A 20,168-nucleotide genomic window follows, 5' to 3' on the forward strand; every position below is an offset into this window, starting at 1 on the left:
CGTTGTATGGCTTATGCGGACGACATCTGCCTCGTTTCTTCCGATCGCGAGCAGATGATCTCTCTCCTATCTTCTACCGAACCCTTCTCTTCCTGGTCTGGGCTACGGTTCAACCCACGCAAGTGTGGCACCCTTTCGTATGGGAAAGTGTCGGCGTCCCGTCTGCGGGTCGACCCGAAACCTTTCTCCCTTGCCAGGGGAGAAAATTCGAGTCATCCCCAAGGGCGAGACGTATAAATACCTCGGTGCTCGAACCGGTTACGCCTCGGACGCATCCCTAACCCAACCCTTCATCTCCACTCTCGAGAAGCACATTTCTCTATTAATGAAATCCTTTCTTACCCCAAGCCAGAAACTCCTGGCACTCACCTCTATCATTCTCCCGTCCGCGTCATACCATCTGCGAGTGCGGCGCTTCAGACAGTATGAGCTTCTGAAGCTTGACCGACTGGTATTGCGGTGTTTGAAGGTGGCGTGGCGTCTTCCCAAGTGGGCGTGCAGCGCGTTCTTCTACTGTAAGCCTGCATTAGGAGGTTTGGGCATCCTGAACTTGTGTCGCGAAAGTGACACGCTTTCGGTAGCTCATGCTTTCAAGATGCTGACGTCACCTGACAACATTGTCTCTGCCGTCGCTCTCGGGCAGCTTAGGCGTCATGCCTGTCTGAGGCTCGGCACTCCAGATCCCACGCCTGGTCACCTGGCCAGTTATCTAAACAGTGAACCCCCTCCCGACGGCGCCCGCTCTAGACCGTGCCCTACAGGCGAGAGCCTGTGGGGCCGTGTCCCGGCGGCTACCCGTCGTCTGAACGTACGCTGGTCCGCCCGCCCGGATGGCGGCCTTGAGTTGGCCGCGGGGAGCTCCACAATCACCCCTCCCTTAAGGAAAAAAGTGGTGCCGACCCTCCATCAACACAATGACTTGTGGTGGAGGAGACAGTGGGAATCCAAACCTGACCAAGGCAAGACGGTCAGTGCCCACTGCCTGTCCGGTTTCTCAAATTCCTGGACCCGGCGCCCGGAGCTCCTGGATCACGCGGACCGAGTATTTGCGTACAAAGCTAGATTGAATCTAATGCCACTTAAATCAAAACCAAGCCATGGCCGCCGTTACCTTCCTGCCATGTGTCGTGCTTGTGGGAAAGCGGAAGAGACTCTCCCCCACATATTGAATCACTGCCCTACCGTGATGACTGTCGTCACGGAACGACACAATTCAGTATTGAGGGAGATCGTGGGGCACGTGCCTGCCGAATGGCAACCCGGGCTTTCCATAGATAGTACGGTTCCACAGCACGTGGAAGCGGGCGGTGCCGATCTGCGTCCTGACATCGTCTTGCAACGCCCTGACGGTGTCACGGTCGTATGTGACGTCACATGTCCGTTCGACAACGGCGCGGATTCTCTTCGAAAAGCCGCCGACAGGAAACACGACAAGTACGGCGAGTTATGTGTCAACATAAAGGAAGACAGGAAGCGCCCTTGCAGGGACGTCCTGTCACTTCCGTTCGTCGTAGGCTCCCTCGGGAGCTATGCCCCGACGAGCTCTCGAGCTCTGACGGCCTTGGGCGTTCCTTCTCGTGGGGTAGCAGAGGTGGCTAGAAAAGTGGCTTCCCTCTCAATCAAAGGATCCTTCCGCGTCTGGAAAGCTTGGAACGCCGGGCTCACTTGTGGAGGGGCTACGTCATAGAAAAGACGACTTCAGCGATCAGAAACTTATTCCCCAATAACAGAAACGTTGCAGTAAGTATCCGAGCGCGCAAGACAGCAAACCGTTTAGACGTCATAACCTTATATCAATTGTCTTAAAATTCATCACCTTATATCATCAACTTATGTCTATAAACCAGTGTCATCTTTTTTTATAACGCTCCAGTCTCATCAAACCCAAGCATTCAAAAATGAACAAAGGAAAGGAATAAAATGTCTAATGTACATGGTTTAACAGCAATTAAGTAACTTCAATCATCACTATATCTCTATGTATTAATCAATCAATTGTTTCGAATTATCTTACGCTGCCTTCGCCTTGTAACGCTGTTCTTGCCCGCTCGGATCAACCTCGCTCTGCTTTCAACGCATTGATCAACACGATCCCCTGATCAACTCGATGCAGCCTCAAAATTTCCACCCCAATTTTCTACTTTTTCCTGGTAATGTAGCCTATCAGTGCCTCTAGTTTCAATCGCTAGCCTCCCCGACCCAGCTGGGCGAACCTGTGTCAACGTCTGGCCAGTGCACATCCGTGCTCGCCGAATCAAAGCTTACTCTTCTCCAGTGAGTATGTATTACAATCCCACCTATATTTTTTGTTTCTATTGATTAATCGAGCCTCTGCTCCACATTTTTATTTGAATTTTGTTTGCCACGAGAACCAAATTATCCTTAAATAGTTGACTCTCTTCCTCGTGGTAGACCCCAATTTTATCCGCTCTGCCTACTGGCAGACCGGGTATAAGAGTCAAGTACCTGCGCCGAGGTCGCGTGAGGGAGACGTGGGCGCCGCCCGGCGGTCAATTACTGCCGGTTCCAGCGTCCACACGCGACGGGTCGCCCGGCCCGTCGCAGGCCATCTTTCTGGGCAATGCAGAAAGAGCCTGTCTCCCTGGCCCGCTCCGCCATTCTAAATTTGCGGACGGGTCATGTAACGTTTTCGATCCACACTCTCCCTCCACAGGTACCTCGACTCCCCAGCCAGGCCCCCGCGACCTAAGCTGGTGGACTTACCCCTCCGGGTGCATCGTCACCCCTAAATCACGCCGCTCCCCGCCGCCGCGGGGTGTGGCAGGCCGGTTTTCTAAAGTCTTCGACCTGGCTATGTTTGTTTGTGCTCTCTCGCCGTGTCAATTATTTGTACCCGTGCGCTGTTGATGCAAATAAAACAGTTTAACACTGTAGTGGTGCGATACTGACGAGCCCAGCCTGATGGGCGAAACACGGTGTCTATCGCTGTCAATTCTTGCTACAAATCGGCTGCCGAGAAACATTGAAACATGTGATTAATTATATTTGGAAGTGATTGTGATTCGAATGTAATTGATCCACCTCCGCTGCATACCAAGTTTTAAAATTGCACGAAACAAGACTACAGATATACGTCTTCTAAGGTAATTGTAACACCAGACGGTACAGAAAAATACTGCTGTTAAATTTTTACTGTAACTTAAATTTAGCCACAAAGTTTGTAAATAAAAGATGGAAGAATTTTTTGTGATGAAATGCAAGATTTGTATGATGGAAATGAAATCGAATATGGAAAAAACGTTTTCCATTCCAACCCATACCCTGGTGGTCCACAGTCTCTATATTAATATAGAGACTGTGGGTGGTCTGTCAATTTTATCAAATAAAACGAAATAAAAATATTAAACTTATTAAATCAGTGGTCGGCAATCACATGGCTCCCTCACCGGGATGCGAGTGTGGTGCCACAGACCAGACAGTAGACCATGTCGTCCATGACTGCCCAATCCATCAACCACGACATGGAACGCTTGGACTGAAGGCCCTAGAGGACGAGACTGTCGAGTGGCTGATGACCTCATGCCCAAACATATAGTCTGGAAGAAAGATCATACGACGAAGAAGACATGGCCGCGACCAGGTGCCGGTCCGTAAGGAGTTCGTTACCGGTCCGTGTTAAATCTGTGGGAATCATTGATCCATTTCCGTTACTAACACCGATATTCGAGACGCTTTTGTATTCATTGTTAAAGACTCATGGCATTGACCGTTTGTTGGCTAACCTTCTGAGAATTCCCTCGTTTCTTGGTGCGTTGCCTAAACCAGTTTCAACTTATTGCAATCGGATCAGATCAGGCTAAACTTTTCAAAGCCTTCTGCTCTGGCTGGAGTATATGATCACACGCAATTTTTTTATGTTCAGCTAATTGTTGTTCTCGTTTCTAGCGCTAGTTGCAACGTTCATCTGATAAAAGTGAAAGTAAAACAGGTTGATTTGTTGTTTCATTGACGTTTCGTGCACCATGACAACGCGCATACTCAGAGCGAATAACATATAAAATAAAATTTACAAAGTTATATACTGCAGTGCGATTGAAGGCAAGAAAAATTGAAACACGCATTATGTTGAAGATTGGCCAACGATGTGTGAGCGGTTACCTTCCACGTTGAATTACGTAAAAACTTCCAACATTAAAAATAAATTCGAAGCAGTGGAGACCAACAGAAATTCAAGAGGAAATTAAATTGCAATAACGTTTTCAAGTGTGCTCAAATTGGCATGAAACCTGCGTGTCAAGACAAGAACGTTTTACAAGCTTTCGGTAATAGATTTCTCAACCGGAACGATGAAAATCTATGTCTAAACATTTGTTTTTAAACAAGGTCAATCGTTTTTACATGTAGGCCTACGACAAGACCGCTGCTAGACATTACAATTGATGGTATCCTGAAATGTATTTTTCCTATAATGACTTTACTAATGTTTTGGTTGAAGGTCTTGCCAGAATACCCTGAACTTGCTCTTGCCATAAAAGTTGACGAAAGCAATGAAAACTTTGCTGCCATTTCCGACATCCTACTTGCAAGTTTGAATTTTCTGTGATGGTAGCACCAAAAACGAAAACGCGAAACACACTGGACATAAAAGATACATTGCAGGTGTCACTGAGTTTCGCAATTGCTAGGTGAGAACACGACACCTTGTTGCCGCAATACAAACTCAAGGTTCTCATTGCATCAAAGTTGTAATAACTTATGAGCTGAAAAATTTTCATTGCTGAACATTAGTTGTTTTTTGAAGGCGGGTCCGGGATAAAATTTCAGTTTTAAACCGGTCTGCACTGTAAAAAGGGTTGCCGTCCCATGTATTAGATAATAGAATAATAATTAAAGCTTTAGTCATGAATGAATGGCTTATCACGCATGTAGGAATCAGTGATCCATTTCCGTTACTAACACCGATATTTGAGACGCTTTTGTATACATTGTTAAAGACTCATGGCATTGACCGTTTGTTGGCTAACGAGACTGTTCAGCGCAGGGTGGGTAGAGGAATGCCCTTTTCAGGTCACGGAAGTGCTCGCACTGTCGAAAAGTACCGACGCCCCACCGTACTGCAGCTGAACACCGAGGGCATCACGGCCAGCAAGCTCAGCATCATCGAGCACCTGGCCACCAAACATCAAGCCCTCATCATCCTCCTTCAGGAGATCCACTGCACATCTGTGGATAAGTTGGTACTAACCAACTTCACACTCGTAGGCGCAACCTACATTAGAAAACACGATCTCGCCACGTTTGTCCATGACCGGCTGAGCTGATCATTGGTTGATCAATCCCAAGCTCAATCGGAGATCGAGTGGCTTTGTGTAGATGTAGCAGGCTACAACATCGTCAATGTCTACAAGCCCCCACCTTTGCAGATAACATCAACAGCCATCCCAGTGTTCCCCCACCCCAGCCTCTACGCTGGTGACTTTAACTGCCACCACACTGGCTGGGGCTACAACTCCATCAACAACGACAGAGAAAGTCTGGCCGCTTGGGCAACCAACAACAACTCGCCCTCTTATACGATCCTAAGGGCGCAGCAAGCTTCCTCTTCGGTCGTTGGAACACTGGTACGAACCCAGACCTGGCTTTTGCAAGTGATGACCCCGATGATCGCCAGCCGGACAGACGTGTGCTAGAAAATTTCCCAAGGTCTCAACATCGACCCTCGCTTATCACGTGTCCCTTGCTCGCCACACCTATTCCGAGCAAGCCTGTCAAGCGATGGAACTTCAGAAAAGCCGATTAGAAATACTACAGCTTCCTCACAAACAAAGCTACGCAGTACCTCCATCCCCACACACCATCAAAGTGGACAAAGCCTACCAGGACGTCTGTGATGCAATCATATCTGCGGCAAAAGCAAAGCGTAAGGAGCGCTGAACAGAAGCCATCGACTCAATCGACTTCACGCACTCCAGCCGCACAGCATAGAGTACACTCAACAACCTCACTGGCAGATCATGTGCCTCTCGTCGCCAATGCCCCATTTCAGCAAATGCCATCGCCTCACAGCTTGTGGAAAATGGAGTGCACAGAACGAGAGACAGTGAATCAGACAAGTCCGTCCTCAAGGAAATGACGAACCTCTGGAAGGTCCCAACACCTGTCGAGGGCAGCATCTCTGGTGAGTTTACCCCAGAGGAATTTTCCTCCACCCTCCAGCATCTAAAGCCAGGCAAATCCCCGGTCTTGACCACCTATGCCCGGAACTAATAGTCCAAGCTGCCCCCACTGTGAGGTCCTGGATAAAAGACTTCCTTTCCTGTTGCTTGCGTCACCTGCGCATCCCAAGAATCTGGAGAAGAGCCCGAGTGGTTGCAGTCCCAAACCGAAGAAGCCCCCAGGGGATCCGAAGAGCTACCGTCCCATCTCTGTGCTCTGCATCTCCTTTAAGATACTCGAGAGACTTATCTACGCCCGTGTCGAACCGATAATAGACCTTCAGCTCCCTCGGGAACAAGCCGGCTTTCGCCACGGAAGATCAACCGTAGACCAGGTCACTCTGATGACCCAAGACATCGAGGACAGCTTCTCGGCAAAAAAGAAGTCTGGCGCCGTGTTTGTCGATCTCACGGCTGCCTACGACACTGTATGGCACAGCGGCTTTACCTGCAAACTACTTCGTCTCCTTCCTGACAGGCACATGGTCCATATGATTATGGAACTTGTGCAAAACCGCAGCTTTACCTTTTCCACCGACAAAGTAGATTACGTCGACTCAGGAACGGCGTCCCGCAGGGCTCTGTCCTGGCTCCCCTCCTCTTTAACACTTCCATCTATGACCTGCCTGACGCCATCTCCAGGAAGTATGCTTACGCAGACGACCTGGCTCTCTTACATCCAGCCGAAGATTGGCAGTCAATGCAGAGGAACCTAAGCCAGGACATGTCAACTATATCAACATATCTCCAGAAATGGAAGCTACAGCTCAGCAAGGCAAAGACAGTGTCGGCGGCCTTCCACCTAAACAACAACGAAGCAAAACGTGAGATCAACATTACCACCGATGACGAACACCTGCCCTACTGCGCCGAACCCACCTACCTCGGCTTAACCCTGGACAGGTCACTCACGTAACGACGACTCCTGGAGTCACTGCGCAAAAAACTATCTGCGCGTGTTGCACTCTTGAGGCGGCTGGCGGGTTCCGGCTGGGGAGCTGACGCGAAAACCCTTCTCACAGTTACCTTGGCCCTTGTCCATTCTACCGTCGAGTACTGCGCACCATTGTGGTGCCGCAGCTCTCACACCCGCCACATTGACACCGCCTTCAATGATGCACTACGCACTGTGACTGGATGCCTGCGTCTCACTCCAACGAACTGCCTTCCCATCCTTGCAGGCATCCAACCTGCTGAGCTTCGCCGTAAAGGAGCTATGATTTCCCTTGCTCGTCGCGCACTGGACCCCGACCACCTCCTCCACAATACATTCCAGTGCCTACCTGGAGAACAGCAGCGACTGAAATCAAGACGCGCCCATTTGTGCCCGCCGCACGACTGCTTCTGAACAACGTTGAAGATCTTGGAATAAGTGAGGCACACTAGACGAACTACACATGGAACACAGAGTGGCAAAACAACACCTCCCGACTCCGTGATTTCCTACCCGACGTCGATCCCCACCCTCCGGAAATGTCCGTCGCAAGACTTGCTTGGGTCCGGCTTAACCGCCTACGAACCGGCGTCGGTCGTTTTTGCTCAGACATGTGCAGATGGGGCCTTGCTCCTTCACCGGGATGCAAGTGTGGTGCCACAGACCAAACAGTGGACCATGTCGTCCATGACTGCCCAATCCACCAACCACTACATGGAACGCTTGGACTGAAGGCCCTGGACGACGGGACTGTCGAGTGACTGATGACCTCATGTCCAAACATATAGTCCGGAAGAAGACAGCTCATAGGACGAAGAAGAAGCTTATCACGCACAAAACAGTAGGTAGCTTTCCTTTGTTTTTACGTAGCATACACACTACACAGCTTTCTCGTTTTACTAACACAATCAAAACTTAAAGCAACAAAAGTCCCTTTAACTCAGGGGTTCTTAACCTTTTTTGTCTCGTTTACCCCTTGCCGAATGAAAAAAGTAAAATCTACCCCACCGTTTTGCTAGCCCCTTGTGATGTCATCGTGTTCAGCCAACTGTGCGAAGAAATGCAAAACATCCTTTTTTGTCTGGATTTACCTTGGCAAATATCAAAACAAGCTGTTTATTTGCCGAAGACACGATTGTTCTTGACGGGGTCCTGTGAAGTCCACTCAAATGCCCTACCTAAATATCTATGATAAAAGCAAGAATGTTTAAGTTTCTTTCTTTTATTAATAACTGACACGCAATTTCAACAGTCAATCAGTGAGACTTTTGTGCTTGCTATCCACGAACAATTTTGGAGATTCTTGAAACAGTCGTTGAAAGAGCTACTCGCATGTCGTCTTAGGGAACTAAGCGAGATCGATGTTTTGTTTTAATAGTCAACCATGAAGAGAACCCTGCTTCACACTAGTTGGAAAAGGTATAATAACTTCAAATGCACGGTTAGTCAGCATAGGAAACTCTTCGACTAATCCACACCAAAACTTGAAAAAGTCACCATTGCACGATAAGAATTTGGAACAAAGCGTTGTTGAACATTGAAGATCAATCAATTCATCTTTGCAAAAATCATTGTCAGCAATACTTTCTAACTTGGCTTCGAAGGGATGAGTTATCCAAAAAGCAGTAGCCTACTTAAAACTTTCACCTTCGAAGTAACCGTCAAAGTTCTTTTTTAAGCCGGCAAGGTAGGCTACTGGCATATTTCGACTTCGAGGTCAGAAATCTCGTTGCGACTTCAACTGACTTTCCAATCATCAAATGTTGGAAAATTTGCGTAAATTCCTTTTTGAACTCCTACTCCACAGATCTAATTTGGTCTGAAAGCCCTGAATTTTATCATGTACGACTACAGTATAATGGTAACACTTTTTCCTTGCATTTGCATATTGAGCTATTTCAAACTTGAAAAAGTGTCTGTCAAGTAAGCCAATGCACCAATAAATTTGTTGTCACCAAAGTGCTTACTCAACGGGGAATTTGCGTTCTCGAAGAAAAATCTCGATTTCATCATGTAGTTCGAATACTCGAGACAAAACAAGGCCCCTAGAAAGCCACCGAACTACGGTGTGATAAAGGAGACTAGAGTGTTCTGATCCCATCTGATCACAAACCACTTTGAGTTGCAATCAGCAGAGTTGCAATCCGCTTTGTGGTCGAAATCCTAATTAGGTTGTGTACAGTAAAAATGTAGCACACATAGGCTACACTGCTGAAATGAAACTGGTAGTTTACTTGCGTGGAGATAAAAGAAACAAGACGAAAACTTACATTAAGCATAAATTTGAATCAAAATCGAGTGCAACTGCAACACTACCAGTTTTTTAATAACTGAAAAAATCAAGCTTGCTTTAATTTATGATTCAGTAAATTTATCTCCTCGGTGGGTGAAATTTACCCCCAGGTAAATTTATCCCCTGGTTAAGAACCCCTGCTTTAACTGAACACTGCAAGAAAGGCTCTTATGAAAACCGGCTTGCTGAGATTGAGTGAACCAAGAGGCGCGAACAGAGAAAATAACAAGGTAAAGCGCGCCGAGCAGAGAAACCATAACCTAAAAACATACATAAAATAAACGTAAATTTACAACACATGACAAACAAATTGAGAAGTATACTTATCGGAGAATAACTGTATCAAACCTGAAGTTGTCAAGGCAATTGAAGCACATGTTGAATGCTGCTTCACTGTTCCATATGAAGGTTACATCGCCTTCTTGGGGTTCACTTGGGGCGCCAGTGTCATATACTTGGTCACCATTTTGAAAAAACTGAAATAGATAAAGCATAAATGAAGAAATGGGCTACTGTAAATGCAATTTGTAAGAAAAAATAAACTGAATGAAACTTCACGTAGCCTACGTGACCACCCACCGGACCGTATTTAAGCTGTAAAAACTTTAACATGTTTCTAGCACTAGTTGCAACGTTCATCTGATGAAAGTGAAAGTAAAAGCAACAATAAACAGGTTGATTTATTGCTTCATTGGCGTTTCGCGCACCATGACAATGCGCATCCTCAGAGCGAATAACATATAAAATAAAATTAACAAAGTTATATAATTCTGTGATCTTCTTTTAGCATGTTTTTTTGTGTGATGTGTGAAAAAGCATGTGTGAACAAAGAGCTGACTTTTCATTTTCCATATTTTTGACAGCTCTGCGATGTTCTTTGACCGGGGAATTTATGCTGCGTTCAGTTTGGCCAATATAAACTACCATCAGTGGCGGCTCGTGCCATGGGGCTGCAGGGCTGCAGCCCCACCTGAAAGAAAGAGAAGAGGAAAAATATGTTTTCATCTGTGTTTGTCCGACCAGGTTACTTTTTTCACTTAATAGAATAATTCCCTGGCAACAACACTTTAACAATCGGAAAACTCCACACTGTCAACCTCGGTAACCAGGGCAGTTGATAGGATTTCTCGGGCCCGGTATCAATTTTTTTTCGGGCCTTTTCATCGACAATGTTATGAATATAAAGGTTGTTGTTAAAATGAGGATGACACATGCCGTTCAAAGTAGAAAATGAAGAGGAATAGATATGCCAAAAGCATGGTTGCTTAACAAATCTTGCGCAATCTTAAAATTTCCCGAACCACGAAACTTACTATCTCTATTTAGTGGTTTCTTTTTTGAACTTTTATATGTCACATGGCGCTAACCGCTAGCGTATTGCTTCCCGATTCCGTTGATGGTCATTCACTGGTCATTCTAGGCTCACCACAACTTCATAAGAGAATTTACAGCAAAGTTAATGCAGACGGTCATAAAGTTTTCAATTTGATTTGGAAAAGGTTTTTGGGCCTAGGTCAAACATTTGATGGTTGCTGCAATCTGAAAAGCGGTTTTGGTCCAATTTTTAGTCTAGAAATAGGAATAGCAATCTTCTCATCTGTGCCATTTCAGTTTTTGAGTTTAAACAAACATTAGCTTGTTTATTTTGAAATTCGTATTTTGGGTTAATTTTCACTAAATATTCGTCGTTATGGAAATCAGTATACTAGACTAAATTAAATTTTTATTTTAGCCTACTGTTTGGTGGCTGAAGTGACTATTTTACCACCAGAGATCTGAAGTGGGTGCAGTACCCAGAAGGGGGCCCGGTACTTTACCATCTGATGGTTGAAGTGGCTGTTTTAACCTCTGATGGCAATTCCTTTAGATCTGATTACATTAAGATCTTGAATATGTTTGAAGTCGCGAGGAATATTTTAAATTTACCCCTTAAATATTCCGGGCCCGGGTCCAAAAGTCCACCTAGACCCCCTGTCAACGCCCCTGTCGGTAACCGGCCATGCGTCAAGAGTCTCTACAAGTATGCGAAACTACCAGGAATAACCAATCAAGGCTTTGTCAGTCAGAGGATAAAGATTCAAACCAACCAACCAAGAATAGCGGATCCAAAATTGAAATATCAAAAGTTTCGTTTGGCAACACCGATTTTGGGCAAACTTCTTTGCAGCCCGAGATTCTGGATTTCAAGCGCTTTAATTGGCTTAAAATTATCCTTGAAGCTCCACCTCTTTTGGTAGAGAGTTTGCTTTGTTGAACCATGGAGAAATAAAACAAAGTAACCTCGAGAGATGATTTTAAATAGACCAATTTAAAATCATCTCTCGAGGCAGATCTGAATTTCAGACTAAGATCATGGAAGCCTTAAGAATCAAACGTAATAATCCGTCTCTCAACCGGCAGTTATTCGCCTGTGGCTCATCGTTCCTCTTGTGTGTGTTCTAATTGTTTGTCAAATGCCTGTAGTTTACACCTTATGTGATCTGTTTCCACCGTATAATTTACTTGTAATGATTCCTGTGTCACTCTTTCAGTTTGTGCTTTTCAGTCTGGAGTGTCGTTAGTATACAGTTATAGTGCAAAGTCAAATTTACCTTACAATTTTCATTTTATTTATATTGCAGATATGTAATTCTTGATGAGGACACACGTACGTGTCGAAAACGTTTGAGTGCATTTTTAATTATGTTATATTTGTGTATGTAATACATCATGCTAAACCCGCTGAAGTTACTTTGTTTTATTTCTCTTTTGTTATTTTACAGCAATTTTTGGATCTGTTTGGGGCTGCATGGAAAACAGCCCTACCTAACTGAATAACTTTACAGACTTTTTAAAGTTAGTGAAAAAAAATTTTGAATGCAGTATTGCAGTAATATTGACGACCTTTTAAAGTATATGTAGTTCAAACAGAAATAGAAAATGTTGGGTGGTAATTCAATGTTCATGACAAAGTCCAATTGATATTCATCTGTTGCAGATCGCGATTTCGGGTATTAAACCCTCTTCAGTACAACTTATTAGCTCATAGTATTAGTAAAATTTACAGCAGTTCACTTTAGAAAATGATTAAAAATGTTATAAGGTTGCTAAGGAACAAATTAGTCTGCGAGATTAGTCTGCGAGCAGTAATAATGACAATTTCTATGCAAATTATGAGAGTTATTAGGTCAAACAACCGACAGTTGCAACAATAAAAAGCACGAAAATATTAAACATTCAGGCGAAGTATTTAAATTCTAACAATAAACAAAGGGGTCAGTCAAGCTGACATACACCTAAGCCTGGGACCAGTCAAGCCGGCCTCCTGTAGAATGATCCATATAAAAGGATGCAAGATACTTCTAAAATAAATGAAAAAAAGAGAGAATTTCGACACTTTAAACCCTGATTAACGTAAAGTCAATAGAGGATCCGCGTAAAGCAGATACAAAAGCATCTAATTTAGTGAAAAAATTTTTTGAATGCAGTAATATTGACGACCTTTTAAAGTACATGTAGTTCAAACAAAAATAGAAAATGTTGGGTGGAAATTCAATGTTCATGACAAAGTCCAATTGATATTCATCTGATTAATTTTTTTGAATGCAGTAATATTGACGACCTTTTAAACTACATGTACTTTAAAAGGTCGTCAATATTACTGCATTCAAAAAAAATTTTCACTAAATTAGATGCTTTTGTATCTGCTTTACGTGGATCCTCTATTGACTTTACGTTAATCAGGGTTTAAAGTGTCGAAATTCTCTCTTTTTTCATTTTTAAAGTTAGTTTTTATTTCGCAAAGTAACGATGAGCCATGAATTTATTGTAGAAGTGTTAGCTGTAGAGTTAGGGTATTCAACAGGTTATAGGAAGTGCTAGGGTATCTCAAAATCACTTGAACCTTGTATGCAACGGCTAGGCTGGTCAAGACTAAACTCAGTACTAGTAAAGTTTGTCTCCAAAGCAATAGGCTAATGTTAGTTTTTTTTTAAATGCAGCTTAGGAATACATCAACTTTTCAACAAAGTTTGACTGCATTTTGTTCAAAATTTGTGGTAAAAACATGCTCAGAATGCACCAAATTTATTGCGATTTTTTAATTTTTTTTGGAAGAGGCCCCGCGAAGTCGTTTGCAGCCCCAATGCTCACAAACAGCACCAGCCGCCATTGTAAACTATGTCACAATCATTGCACGGAATTTCATAAACAACACCACATTTATTGTGAAAAGGGGTTGGGTCTTTTGGTAGTGATAAAATATTGCCGATCCGATGGTTTGAAACGGTTTCATAGCGACTGTAACTCCGGCGCGATTCAATCCTTGCCTTATCGATTCAGAAACTCCCTATATGTAGGCCTATGGAATTGTGGTGTAACTGTTGCAAGTTTTCTGGTGCTTTGTTTGACGTGACGGTTGGTCGAAAAATGAGTGTGCCGTGCTTCCATTTTCTTAAGGAATCCATTAAGTTTTAAAGTGTTATAAATTTGTTTGTTTTCGTTTTTCTTGTTATTTGAGAAAGTGACCAAGTTGTTGGCGCGGTTGTAAAGTGTTTTGGGGATAGATATAATTTGTGTTGAAGTGGGTGGTGTGATTTATACTGAATCGCTGTTAGTTTGTGTCGGTTTTTTGTAAATCTCTGTGGCTAATCTACGTTGGTTTGTCTGGTGACCTTCACATCAAGAAATGCCATGCTTTGGTTGCTTTCAACTACTTCAGTGAATTGGATGGAGTTTGAAATGGCGTTTAAGTGTTGATGAAATTGATCTGGTGCGTGTTTTTGTAGTATGACACAAGTGTCATAGTCTCTATGAAACTGTTTCGAACCATCAGCAATATTTTATCACTGCCAAAAGACCCAACCCCTTTTCACAATAAATGTGGTGTTGTTTTCTTTTTTCACTTTTGTAAAGTTAATTTAAGTTAAGTTGCGATCAAAATTAAAACGTCGACTTTCAAAAAAACTGATGAGAACAAATACTTCTATTTTCTGGCAAAGTTTCAGCGCGCAATACGGAAAACAAGCAAAAATTTTTTGAAACAAGTTTGCAAACAAATTTTTTATTATGCAAAAAATGGGGTAGGCAATTTAACGCAGTAGCGCACCCAGAAAAAAATTTAGGGGGGACTAATTCAAAAATGTCGGCCGAGTGATTTGCGACAATAGTGACAGTGACAATAGGCCAATGCCAATCATTTTGATTAATATTTAAAGGCACTCACAACCCACAACCCACCGGTTGCCGACAGGGGCGTTGACAGGGGGGTCTAGGTGGTACTTTTCGACCCGGGCCCGGAATATTTAAGGGGTTCGGATTTAAAAAATTCCCCGCGACTTCAAGCATTTTCAAGATCTTAATATAATCAGATCTAAAGGAATTGCCATCAGAAGTTAAAACAGCCACTTCAGCCGTCAGATGGTAAAGTACCGGGCCCCCTTCTGGGTGTCGAGCCCATTTCAGCTTTCTGGTGGTAAAATAGTCACTTCAGTCACAAAACAGTAAAATAAGAATTTGTCAAGTATAGTGATTTCCCTAACCACGAATATTACCCGAAATACGAATTTCAAAATAAACAGGCTAATATTTGTTTAAACTCAAAAACTGAAATGGCACAGGTAAGAAGTGTGCTATCCCTATTTCTGGACTAAACATTGGACCAAAACCGCTTTTCAGATTGCAGCAATCAGCAAATGTTTGACCTAGGCCCAAAAACCTTTTCCAAATCAAATTGAAAACTTTATGACCGTCTGCACTAACTTTGTTGTAAATTCTCTTCTGGTGAGCCTAGAATGACCAGTGAAGCATCAATAAAATCGAGAAGTAGTACTCTAGCACCATGTGACAAATAAAAGTTCAAAAAAGCAACCGCTAGATAGAGATAGTAAGTTTTTCAGCTCAAGAAATTTTAAGATTGCGCAAGATTTGTTAAATGACCATGCTTAAACGACATCAATAAAAGTTTGTTACAACCTTTATATTTATAACATTGTCGATAAAAAGGGCCCGAAAATAAATTGGTACCGGGCCCGAGAAATCCTGTCAACGGCCCTGGTTGCCGATACAACAGGATTCGTTCTCTCAATCATATTAGAAGTTGGCCTATTGAACCCCATGCTACTAGCACCATCAGCATCCTCATCCCGACGTCCACTCTCGCAATCTTCTATACATTTCGACTTTTTCGTCATGTATGACAAAATATAATTAGTTTTTCGTTTGCCAACACAAATAAGTGCGAAAACAACAACTAGCACGAAAACAGTTTGAAACAAAACACTAATTTTGTAAATAGTAAATTTGACGTGGATGTTTTTCCCACTTACAAAACATTCAAATTTAGTTCGTATTTTCAATTAAAGTCCCAAACGCCCTCGTCTCTCTGCTCAAACGTTGTATACAGTTTTACATGTCCATGTGATTCGGCATTGACGTACGGTACATCGGTACGTATGTCCACCAGACATTTGATCACGAGAGTATGAGAGTATCTGAACTTTAGAGAGTTAAAGAATTTGACATGAATTTGACAATTTGACACCAAAATTTAGGAAGCACCATTAATCAAATGCTACGACCCAAATTTAAACAAACAACTATTTGCTGGAGGCGCGTCCATTCTCTTCAACGGCACCTAGCACCATTCTCGGCAGCTAGTGAATGGAATAATTCCCCGGCAACAACACTTCAACAATCGCAAAAACTTCACTATGTCAATCTTGGTAACCGACCCTGCGTCAAGAGCCTCTACAAGTATGCGAAACTACCAGGAATAACCTATCAAGGCTTTGTCAGTCCGAGGATAAAGATTCAAAACCAACCAACCAACATTCACTTGATGCATCACGTTCCCTGTGGTGGAAATTTTTTTGTAGTTATTTATGTAGTTGTCTTTGTTACGGACAATTTTTAAATCAAACGTCACATAGAACCGTTGTCTACTGAACCTGACGTCTTACGTCATGGACTGTTGCTAGAAATAAGCAAAAATTGCATCACCTTTGTCACACCTGTGAAACATTACATAATCGTTAAATCTTGAATTACGAGATATGGTGTAAGCCAAATTTAACAGGTGTTTGAATAACTTCATAGTGCTTATTATTATTACGTCACATAAGCTGCTTACGTGCGTTTGAAATATTGCAATCTATTCTCGTCATTCTTAAAATTGTTGCTTGAAAAGTTGGTCGCATATTAAAACTGTTTTGCTTAGTGCTTGCAAGCTGGACGAAGTTTCCGTCTTTATCTCAGTGATTTGTATTGTTGTGACAAGTTTTAGTGGCGTATCGTGTTGCGTCCCAATTTCGACAGCTTTGAGGCTATTTTTACAGAAATACAATTATTGAATAGACGTTTTCAGAAAAGTGTTTCTTTTGGTCATTGCATACAGACGAACGGATCCGGAAATCTTATGTTACAATTTTCCCACGAAGAGATTATGGTTTACCGTTGTGACCAGCCTTTTCCTAATGTAATTTTACCTTCAAAAAGTTGAAATTTATTGCATTTTTATAAATATTTTCAGATTCCTGATGAGGGCTTAAGTTAAACCGAAAACCTTCGACTGTTAAAACTATTTGTAAATAATTATGTAAAATGTATTGTTGTAATGCTCAGCCCTGCTGTATTGTTGTGTCTTATTCATATCTAACCTGTAAGCAAAATGTATAAATGGGGAACATACAAAAACTTCATTTTTGATGGCGGGTTTGGGGCGGGCTTGAGTCCCCTTAGCCCCATGCTGGGTTCGCTACAGATTTAACGTATTAGAGAACAACTACACGCCCAGTGAAGCCGGTGCAAGAGAGATGGCCACTTACGAATCCAAAAGATGCGATGCCTGGGAAATACAATGTTCAAAGAAAATTTATGACAATTTTTGTGTTGCTTTCTTTTTTTATCAAGTCGAAGTCTTCCTTTTTTTAACGACTGCGACTCCGCATACGTCAAAATTTCCCCAACTCCACGACTCCGACTTCACAGCTCTGAGAAAAACTTCATAAAATAAATGTTCGATTTAATTTCTTCAAATTTTTTTAAAGCAATTTAACCGTAGCCTATCTGTTACTGCTTCCTTTTGGTGGCAAGAGTTACTGGCTGAGACCATCAGGTCTACGTCTCCCTTATTGCTAATTGCTCTGTCGGCTTATATCAAATAACAACAGGAAAAAGTATGCCGTTGGTCAAAAGCCTTATCTATCACTTTGGTCACAGCGTTAAACCATAATCTCTTCGTGGGAAAATTGTAACATAAGATTCCCAGATCCGTTCGTCTGTATGTATGACCGAAAAGCAACACTCTTCAGGAAACGTCTATTCGAGAATTGTATTTCTGTAAAAATAGCCTCAAAGCTGTCGAAAATGGGGTGCAACGCGATACACCACTAAAAACTTGTCACTACAGAACAGATTACTTGGATAAAAGATGGAAATTTTCGTCCAGCTGACAAGCACTAAGCAAAACAGTTAAATATGCGACCAACCTCTTCAAGCAACAATTTTAAAATGACTAGAATAATTTGCGATATCTCAAACTCACGTAAACAGTAACTGTGACGCAATAACGAAAGACATTGTCACGCAATTCTAACAGGTGTTTAAAGGTGGTGATCCAATGTTTCATGTTTAAACAGGTTTGACACAAATCTTACGAACGATGGTGCAATTTTGGCTCATTTTTTAGGAAAAATTCCATGACGTAATACGCTAAGATTCAGTAGACCTGAACGGTTTTTATATGACGTTTGATTAGGTGAACCATTGTCTGGAACATAGCGCCCCCTAGTTATGACAGTCTGACATGGCATAACTAAAAAAAAATTGACGACAATTGTGAGCCAATGAATAAAAACACATGATACACAAATTGTTTGAATCACTCACGTTTAAGTTAATACGCAAATACAAAGGGCATGCAACGAATGAACAGCAATACGAATAAACACTACGATACATGAAATTGGTACCATAAGTACACGCTAAAATGACGCTATGTACCATGGTTGCGATAATAACCGACTGTTCTGGGCTCAGACAAGTATCGGCCACCGCAGACAAAACCAGGCTCAAACCCTAACACTTAGGTGTTCTTTACGGGGGCGAGGCACGAAATATCCCTCAACACGTAGTCTACTTTCACTTTCCCCGTACTCTCATCATAGTTGCAGACGGCAACTTTAGCTCTACGAACCACAGGCTTCCCTTTCCTAATTTGTGGAACTACCTCATGCACCCTCCCAAGTTGATACTTCCCACGTTTACCAATGTCTTGGAGAAAACCGACCACTACAAGTTGACCAGGCTCCAAATTGTCGGCCATTTTTAGCCATTTTTTCCGGCCCTTAAGACCTGGCAAATAAAAATCGATCCATTTACTCCAAAACTGCTGAGAAAGTGACAAATTGAACCGATAATCCCTTCTTAATTGGTCACGATCATGTGGTTTCCCGACAGCACAGTATGGGTCTAAGTATGGGGTCAAAAATGAAGCAGGGGTGATGACAGTAAAATCCTTAGGGTCGTCACTCAAAGGTACCAAAGGGCGTTCGTTCACGATCCGAACACCACTGCTTGTGTACGTAAGCAGTTCAATGAAATTGGGCTTGCGTATTGAAGAGTCCAGAATGTGAAAAAATGCAATTTTAAATTGTTTTACCATTGCTTCCCAAGCGCCACCTTGCGCTGGAGCATACGGAGGTATAAATTCCCAGTTTATATCCTTCTGTCTCAGGGCGTTGTGAAATTCAGCTGATTCTATCAACTCGGGTAACTTCTTAGATGCTGCCTGAAAGGTACTTCCATTATCGGAATAGATAGCATTAACCTGCCCACGTAAATCTGTAAACCTTGTAAAGGCAAGTAAAAAATCACTCAGCGACAATGACGTAACCAGCTCAACATGAATAGCTCGAGATGCCATACATGTGAACAAGAGTCCCCAAGCTCTTTTGTGACTTCTACCTTCAACAAAGGTTAAAGGTCCAAGATAGTCTAAGCCGCAATCAAAAAAGGGTTTCCTATGGGCAGTTGTGCGAGACAAGGGTAAATCAGACATGAGCTGCCTTATAGGCCGTGCTTTCTCAATCGCACATACACCACAATCATTAAGATACCTCTTCACGGAGGCATTACCATTAGCGATCCAAAACTTCTGTCGCATAGACAACAAAGTGTGCTGTACTCCACAGTGCGCATTTCGATTATGATGCGACAGTACAACAAGCCTAGTGAAGGAGTGTTTCGAAGGCAAAACAATCGGATGCTTTGCTTCTAGAGAAATCTCGGAAGAATTACTTAAGCGCCCTTCAATGCGGATTACACCAGCATCATCTACACAAGGTCTGTACTTTTTAAGTGAACGCAATTCTTTCAAGCGTTCCTTCTCACGTTGCGAAGCGCCAACACTGCCCCGCTTTATCACTTCCTCAAGGGCATCCGGCGATCGTTTGGTCATTAAATGTACCACATCGCCATACACGCTTTTCTGAACAAACTTCACAGTTAAGTCTAAGGCTCTATTAAGATAAGAGGCGTCCAGTTTTGGCTTCACAAAGCTACGCTTTCTCGTTATACAGCACAAAAATTCAACAAAAGCAACCAAATAAGCGATTCTCTTTTTCATAACATACAAAGAAGGTGCGGCCTCGATCAATCTGTGAAGGCCACCCTGTCCAACGTCAAGCGACTCCTCTTCGTCACGAAGATATAGGCTATGGACAGGTACTGAAGTGACATTTTCTACAGATGGAATTTCTTCACACTGATAGAGAAGACTAGAACCATT

At 42.9% G+C, this 20,168-nt stretch overlaps 1 protein-coding gene across 1 annotated transcript in view; it reads right to left on the reverse strand.

The window, feature by feature from the left end:
• The window catches only part of LOC145768726 (uncharacterized), a 66,218-nt gene that overhangs the window by 36,679 nt on the left and 9,371 nt on the right, over positions 1-20,168 (reverse strand). The window contains exon 3 of the mRNA XM_082580303.1: positions 9,752-9,879. Within this exon, the coding sequence (XP_082436429.1) occupies positions 9,752-9,879 (128 nt within the window). The remainder of the gene's footprint in view (positions 1-9,751; positions 9,880-20,168) is intronic.

This window comes from Aplidium turbinatum, chromosome 4 (assembly GCF_918807975.1).
Source record: "Aplidium turbinatum chromosome 4, kaAplTurb1.1, whole genome shotgun sequence".
In the NCBI taxonomy this organism is placed as follows: domain Eukaryota; kingdom Metazoa; phylum Chordata; class Ascidiacea; order Aplousobranchia; family Polyclinidae; genus Aplidium; species Aplidium turbinatum.